The sequence below is a fragment of the Eimeria mitis genome, genomic scaffold (assembly GCF_000499745.2).
Source record: "Eimeria mitis Houghton genomic scaffold, Emh_scaff943, whole genome shotgun sequence".
NCBI classification, from domain to species: Eukaryota; Apicomplexa; class Conoidasida; order Eucoccidiorida; family Eimeriidae; genus Eimeria; species Eimeria mitis.
Window position 1 is genome coordinate 1,061 of NW_013576965.1, and position 8,137 is coordinate 9,197.

The window sequence follows — 8,137 nt, forward strand, 5'->3', positions numbered from 1 at the left end:
AATTTATTTTATTATTTTTTCTGATTTTAAATTATAAAGACTGAAAAAGTGCATCTTTTTTCCTTCAACGTTACACAATTAAGCTGAAACCCCAGCAAAGCAGCGAATAGGGGCACGTCGGCAGTGAACGAAACGAACAGTCCTTTATATGAAATGAAGCAGAAAGAAACTTCTCGCTAAATATTTCATTATTTTGACGATCATATGGATTTAAAATTAAAATTACACTCTAGAAAAAGCTGTATCCTCGTGAAATATACCCAGGATGACCAGCACATTTCAGGTTGACCAGCAGCTTTCTCTGCACGCAACTAAACAAGCTGAACACGAATACATCCCCAGCCTTTGTAAAAATACAAATTCTTGTTAGTGCATGCAGAAGTATGGTATTATATTTCATGTTTGAAACTTCTGAAAAAATTCTGAAACACGGCGAGTTGCTGGCTGGCCTGCAGTATACCATGTGTACCGAGGTAACCAAGGACCTCCANTTCTGAAACACGGCGAGTTGCTGGCTGGCCTGCAGTATACCATGTGTACCGAGGTAACCAAGGACCTCCATGGTGAGCCGCAGTATCATCAGAATACTCTACATTAGAATATATTACCAAAAGAAACTGTTTTTTTCATGGTCTGTATGTTCTCAGCACGTGTCTGTCTACACTCTTTCAGTCTGGTTACTGGGGGTATAGCGACAATCATCGATAGTGGGAGAGGACCCTTTTGCGGTGTAGTACTGTTGAAATAGTTATAATACGAGTTCCCCCCAGCCAGCTGATATTCATTTCAGTTTGTTTTAGTCGTGGCGGCTTATGGGCCTGGGCTGGTGCAGGAAGGAGCTGACCTGTTCTGCGTAGCAGCGCTATTCGCTTCAACTGCTGCTGCATCGCAACTCTGAATGCAAGCTTACCCAGTAACGCATACACTGACACCGTAGGCAAGTGTTTAGAGTTTACTTGTTCCTTAGTACCCAACGTGCACGTAAGTATAAACACAGGTAACAAATTCGCACAGACGAACGGGCCGTATCTGCCTTCAACCAGCACTCAATACACCACAAGGTAGATATGAACAGAGAGAGAATGCCGCGAGAGGGGCCAGAGAGCCCCCCAACGTAAGGTAAGAGAAGAACATTAGAGGGGTTTATAGATATCAGCCCCTGCTACACCACTTTGTTCCTGCTTCTAGGTGTGCTTCTACTCTCTAGGTAGTTANTCCCCGCTACATTATCTCTGCGTTAAGAGCCGCGTTCTGCTGGGGGCATCGACACTCAATAGGCTTATACATATACCCCTGCTCGCAATATCTCTATACGCGTGAGCGAGGTGCCTGTAAGCCCCCAACTGCGGGGCACCAACTATACAGTGTGAAATAATAAAAGGGTTATTTGTTGTGTCAAGCTAGCCATAGGTAGATATTTCTATAGATAATATGGAGAGAATAGTTCACGTTGCTGAGACAGAAAGAAGCGCCGCCATCTACACACTTAAGCAAGCAGTAGTTCTGAATAAGATGCTGTAAGCAGCCCCGTGCGCTGTGTATGCCTACGCCTCCCCCTCAAAGGGTCAAGGGTGCAGCATGTATGCTGTTAAGGAATTGTTTCGCTCAATGGGTCCTCAGGAATCCACCCCAGCTTTCGATATACTGGCATCTCGGCGTAATATTTTCATATTTCGTTACCTTTTCTGCAGATCATTACACTTTGTTTAGGTTTTTCTTCAGTTGCTTCTTTCCTTAATGATGTTGTTCCTGCTTTGTGATTCCCAGTAAAGAAACAGAAAAAAAAGAAAAAAAAACAGAAAAAACAGAAAAAGAAAAGAAAAAAGAAAGGTCGGGGGGAAATTTGGGGTTATGTTCATAAACAAAAAAAAAGAACTGCCGCTGTACCCCTATACCACTAAGCTAGCTCTGCAGGGCGTAGGTCCCTCTAGACTGAGCACGTAGGACTAAGCATCAGTATAAATTCAATTCAAGTATTATATCACATTATATCACCTATATTTATTGCATTTATAGTTGAAACACCTTTTGGTTGCTTCGTTGTGCTGCTCGAGGCAGCTCACTAGCAAGGCAGCAACTCTTGGTGGAACGCAACTACACATACGAGGGTGCATAATCCCCTCTTTCTATGCTTGCACAAACACAGTAGAGAATTGTTATACTATTACGTGGCTCTCGCTGACTACAAATACAGGCACAACCTTCACGCAGACAATGCAACACTCCAGCATATGTTTCAGCTAATCCTTGATGCTAATACCCTTCTAGTGCATGTAAAAAAATATCGCATACAATTGTTAAACTCATCCATGGCCATAGCTGGCCGACGCAGAAGCTACGAGAAATGCAAGTACCACCTTGAGACATACAGACCATGATACCGTCCTGTGCAAGTTCCAGCGAAAGCGTGAAACAAATACACATTTGGCATTTGATATTTATTAAAGTAAAAGTAAACATTATAAATACACACTCAATGCTNAACAAATACACATTTGGCATTTGATATTTATTAAAGTAAAAGTAAACATTATAAATACACACTCAATGCTGATAAATAACAATCGGAAACCCATATACCGAGCAGAGGATGCTCTCTTGGGGCCCCCCCTTGGGGCCCCCCGAGGCCGTGTTCTCTGCTCTGGTCTTGCGGATGGGTGGGCAACATTCTACAGAAGTATTTATAATTTATTGCCTTTTATTTTTTTTGAATTGATTACAACTAAAAATTATATAAATCTGGATTCATTTACTGATTACTCCACTATAACTCTGCACGGTTGCGCGTTTCCGCCTCAATACGTCAAGCCATCCTCTGTTGTATGCAGTTCGGTGGCGCTGCAATTTCTCTGCTAAAAATTTCAACAGCAAACTGAAGCGGATACGAGCAGCAGCTTTGTCGTGCTCTCAGCCTCTGCTGCTGCTGTGTTGCAGCAGCAGCATATTCTCCCTTTCTATGGATTTGTTCGTTTACACATCTGCATAGGTGGCATCGTTGAGTGTGGCGTCTCAGCGAAGCTGACAGTTGCTGTTGCTGCTCATCATTCTCTCCGTTTTGTATTTCAACAACAGAAACCCAAAGTCTAGGCAATTGTATTCCTTTAGGTGGTTTCAATCGGCTTCTAGCGGCCTCTGAATGAAGGCGTTTGTCGTTTTGCATTGACAGCAAAAGAAACAAAAGCGAGAAAACGGAGAGAATGGGGATGATGTGGTCTGAAGAAAGGAAAGAAACGGGCTGCTGTCTGTCCTCTTCTTCACTCCCAGCCCCTTGATTTCCTCTTTATAATCAGAAAGCGAATCACTGCTGAAGATGCAGTGCAAACGAACGCTTCTGCTTACATTTTTTCTCCTCTGGCTGCAACAAACANATCACTGCTGAAGATGCAGTGCAAACGAACGCTTCTGCTTACATTTTTTCTCCTCTGGCTGCAACAAACAACAGAAGCCGCACAGTTCGCCTTTGCATTGAGAGAAAGCAACGCGTGCGGCTTTCTTCTGCCGAGTGATCCGTCTTTGCTTGCAGTCAGAGCAGCAACAAGTAAAGAAGGGGCCCCGATCCTTGGGTTTGCAGCTGCACCTCATCGCTACACCGCCTCCCCCTTTACCCTGAAGGGGGTGACCCGTGTTGAAACAAGTACTAGAGCAGCAAAAGCAGCAGCTACTGCAGCAACGCCAGCAGCAACGCGAGACCCTAACAGAGCCAAATCCATAGCAACAAAAGGAAGACGGAAATCAAATACGCCTCAGACAGAAAAAAATACAAAAAAGAGTTCAGGAGAAAATGCAATAAACATCACAGATGACATTTCGTTGACCTCAGCAGCTCATGCTGCGCGGACTGCAGCACCTGCTGCTGCTCCTGCTGCTGCAGCTGCTGCAGATGCTGCTACAGACCCCGCTGCTGNCGGACTGCAGCACCTGCTGCTGCTCCTGCTGCTGCAGCTGCTGCAGATGCTGCTACAGACCCCGCTGCTGTTGCTGCAGCTCCAGACCTTGCTGCTGACTCTGCATCAGCTGCTGCTTCTGCCAGTGAAGAGAAGTTATCTGGTCTCCCAATTACGAGTCTTCGCACAGCGTGCCGAAAGCTGCAACTGTCTAGCAAGGGAAAGCGCGAGGAGTTGATGCAGCGGCTGCACGCAGCGGCTTCATCAGAAAGAATTTTGGCGCTTGCTGAGGAGCCAGGGGCCCCCCTACAACTGCAGCAAACTCAAGAAGCATCGACAGCAGGGGCCCCTGATACGCCTTCTGATACAAATGCACGAGCCGCACCAACACGGTGCCCTAAGTGCAATCGTCGACTGTCTGCCAGTAAGAAAGAGGCCCTGAAAGCAGCGAAGCGGCTACACAAACACATCAGTCTCGCAGCTCCCGCTGCAGCAGCTGCTGCTGTCATTAGCAGCAGCTACAGCGGCAGCAGCCGCCGTTGCTGCTCTCTTTCTACATATGAATAGCAGCTACAGCTACCTGTATGATACTGCCAGATACTGAATTCTCTGCTGCTTTCAGTTTATAATGTAGTATACATTGTGAAGGGTGAAGTGAACTGGCCACAAACAATTCTTTCTCCCTATCATACATTTTTTTTCTGCAAATTGTTTTCTTGTTGAACTCAGAAGCGCGTTTCTGCTCCGACTGTGGAGCTACGATCAGCACTGTTGGCCAGGAGACGCTGAGGGAGTTTGTTGAGCGGGCTTTCTGGCCCGTCAGGTAATAATAATAATAAAAAAAAATAATAATAATAACAATAAAAATAATAAAATTATTATTATACGGCGTGTGTTTTAGAGTTGATGTTTTGGTGTTAGTGTTGGTTTGTTCGTTAGTTGATCAATGCACAAACAACACATGAAAACGAGAAATGCAGCAGAAGAACGCGTTCTCGCAGATACACATCTTTAACAGTCATTTGCATAGATGCAGAGTGAAAGCTTCTGTTTGTTGCCTTCTCGGTGGTTTGGTGTTATCCTTGTATATTCTGTACTTTTTGTGTAGTTGGGGTTCGTGTTGAGAGGNCTTCTCGGTGGTTTGGTGTTATCCTTGTATATTCTGTACTTTTTGTGTAGTTGGGGTTCGTGTTGAGAGGAACATGAGAAGGGTTTTCTTTTGCTGCGCTTTGCAGAGAACAAGAAGTAGGGAGCAACACAATGAGAGTTGAACGCGGATTCTGGCAGTCTATTCTGCAGGTTTGTTCCTGTTGTTGTTGAGTTTCTTGCTATTTATTCTGTTTCTTGCTGTTACTGCAATTTGCTGTTTTGTTGTTGGGTTTGTTGCTGCTGTAGCTGCTGCTGTTGGGGGCATAACATGTGCCGTGTCCTGTGCTCGACTTGCTGCGATTAGCTTCTGCGCTTTTGACGTGCTGTTCACTGCTGCTGCTGCTGCTGCTGCTGCTGCTGCTGCTGTTTTTACTTCTAGTCTTGCTGGTGTTTCATGATGGGAATATTCGCGCTATATTCTCACCCAGGCTCATTTTTTATTTTTTCAGGTCATCGGAGATGTCCCCGTTGCAAATCTTTCTTCTGCTATTTGGGAGAAGTATTTGGGGTATGTTCTATTGCAGCGCACTTCACACCTTAACTCACGCTGCTTACATAGCATAGTATGGCATTTCGCACGTCATGCTTCGTGTTCGTATGCTGCTCTTCAAGCAGAGCGTAGGCTTTAGTATGTTTTCTTCCTGTTCGCATGGTAAAGGGCATACAGAGCCCTGTGTTAGTTTTCGTCAGGTGTTTCTCTTTGGCTCTGGCAGCACTTTCTACATTACTGCTTTCAATAACAACTATAGAGTTGCTCTGCTTAGTACAATTGAGTTCAACGGAGTCGGCGGTTACTAGCACTCAGCAGTGGACTTACTTTCATCTTGAATTTGGGAGTATGTTGTGCGGTAGACAACTGAATTCCTTCATTCTGTTATTTTTTGATTCTTTTGTGCATGTTCTAGGGTTCTCAAGCGACGCAACTGCTCTCCGCGGACACAGGTGTTGCACCAGGTTGCTTATTTGGCTGCCTTGAAGTATGCAGTGCACACGAGGCGGCTTGACGGGATTCACCCCTTCCGCAAGATAAGAGGATGCACAAAACGAACGCTTGTGTCGGTGCCTTTGACTGCTGAAGAGGTACATGCAAACATCATATTTGTTACTGTCTGAATTGGCCAGTTGATGTATGCTTACAGAACACTGGGGTCCTCTATAGGACATTGGCTGTTCTCTATAGGCGAGGCTCGTGAACTGCTGCCAGTTGCTGTTTAGTGTGTTGCGGGCTCAACTGAGCAGGTCTATTTGCTCCTTGCCGCTACTCCCAACACTATGCACTGCGCCTTGTTTGCTGTTGGGATTGGTGCGGGTCTCCGGCCTTCTGAGATTTTGTCGATGAGGTGGGAAGACGTTAACATGGAGGAAATGACGGCAACGATTCGTGGCTCAAAGACAGCAGCATCAGCGGCCGTTATTCCTCTAACGAATCTCGCNAAATGACGGCAACGATTCGTGGCTCAAAGACAGCAGCATCAGCGGCCGTTATTCCTCTAACGAATCTCGCCGGGAGAGAGCTGATGCGCTGGTAAAGTATTCACGGCAACTATGGCATTTCCCTCAACTCTCTGCACATCCATTCATCCACGTGCTCAGTAGTGATGACGGTGACAAGTGGAATGTAGCGGACAGGGTTGTTCACCCATTCAAAAGTGCAGCACAGAGACAGCTTGCCTTTACAAGAGGCATCCGTGCAATATGAGTTGATATCGTTGGCTTGGAGGATGTCTTAATGCGGATGTTGCGCAGCACACTAAGAACACGTGCAGCAGTCTACAGCGTGAGCCGCGCCCTACGCGGTAACTTTTCAAAACATGGAGTACTTTGTCTCCTTGAGTCGTTTTGCAGGTGGGAAGAAGAAGGCAAACCAACGAGCGGGTTGTGCTTCTATGCGGAGGGAATACGCACGGCTAGCAACAGAGCGAAGCTGGAAAAGAAGACGCCAATCCGTAAGAGCAGCAGATTGGTGTTAATGTTTAAGCCTTGATGAATTGCCACACACAGTGCACGTGCTGCCGCAGCTTTTTTCTCCGTTCGAAGGCAGCCGTACAGCCATCACTAGCCATTATGGTGGTTTTATTGCATACTCATCTTCATGCATACGTTTGCTCGTTATTTATCTGTGATGGCACATCTGGAGACCCCCGTGGCAACGGTTCCAATTGTCTTAGTTCGTGTGCTCGCAGGATCATTCAAAAAAGCTCTGCTGGCGGCGGCACAGCGGTAAGGTTTATGGCCTACGGCCTAGGGTTTAGGGTTGGGGTTTCAGGTAGAGTCCTCCTTTATGGTTTGATTAGATGGTGCTCCAAGCGACTGAACCGTGTCGTAGGCCTGACATACGTATGCTTTTTCGATTTGTTCTTTTACGCGCGTATACAGCTCTGGGTGTGGCATGTACACAGCCGCTGCCGGTGCGCTTCTGTATATCTTTGCGCTTACAGAGCAGGCATTGATGAATTGCGCTGTGGAGAGCCCCGTCGGATTTTCCCGTACATACTCAGGTGAGGGTGAGAGTATGTGCATATTCAGAATGCTCCCAAGTGGAAAAGATGAAATTATTTCTCGCGAATAATCAATGATTTGCTGACTAAGATAGACTTAAAGTCAACTTCCCTCAAAATCTAGGTTGAGGGATCCACCGTGGTAAACCGTGGATTCCAGTGAACGCGCGCTTTATACTTATGGATGCGTAAGTTTTGTTTACATAGATGTATTACTTCTTATATGCCACGGTTGGCCTTGCTTGCGGTGTGTGTATAGGCATTCGTTCGCGACAATTGCAGCCACTTCAAACCCCCCGGTGCCACTACCAGTTGCACAGGTTCGATACATGTAGTTAAACAAAATAAGTGCACGATTCAGTCGCTCACTCGCAGGCAACAGGAGTAGCACGCCCCCGTATTAGCAAGTTTCTCAAAGAGGGACCTTCGCAGAAATTGAGCAACACTTCCAGACAAATGATTCCACTTCTTCACTTTTCGTGTACGATGTAATCAAACGACAGTTGTAGTCAACTCTGCTCGAAGGGGTGACATGAATAAACCTATTCTTTCATTCATGCAGCAGACTGCGCTTGCTGTGTTATTCAGGCTGTAATGCGGCATACG

General features: G+C 46.0%; 1 protein-coding gene across 1 annotated transcript in view; it reads left to right on the forward strand.

The window, feature by feature from the left end:
• Positions 1-2,590: 2,590 nt before the first annotated feature.
• Positions 2,591-8,137, forward strand: part of EMH_0025810 (Phage integrase domain containing protein, related) — a gene marked incomplete at both ends in the record, with an annotated part of 5,664 nt that continues 117 nt past the window's right edge. Inside the window, 11 exons of the mRNA XM_013502521.1 lie at positions 2,591-2,657; positions 3,524-3,634; positions 3,943-4,308; positions 4,614-4,707; positions 5,120-5,183; positions 5,483-5,541; positions 6,879-6,979; positions 7,300-7,332; positions 7,474-7,531; positions 7,791-7,851; positions 8,120-8,135. Of these exons, the coding sequence (XP_013357975.1) occupies positions 2,591-2,657; positions 3,524-3,634; positions 3,943-4,308; positions 4,614-4,707; positions 5,120-5,183; positions 5,483-5,541; positions 6,879-6,979; positions 7,300-7,332; positions 7,474-7,531; positions 7,791-7,851; positions 8,120-8,135 (1,030 nt within the window). The remainder of the gene's footprint in view (positions 2,658-3,523; positions 3,635-3,942; positions 4,309-4,613; positions 4,708-5,119; positions 5,184-5,482; positions 5,542-6,878; positions 6,980-7,299; positions 7,333-7,473; positions 7,532-7,790; positions 7,852-8,119; positions 8,136-8,137) is intronic.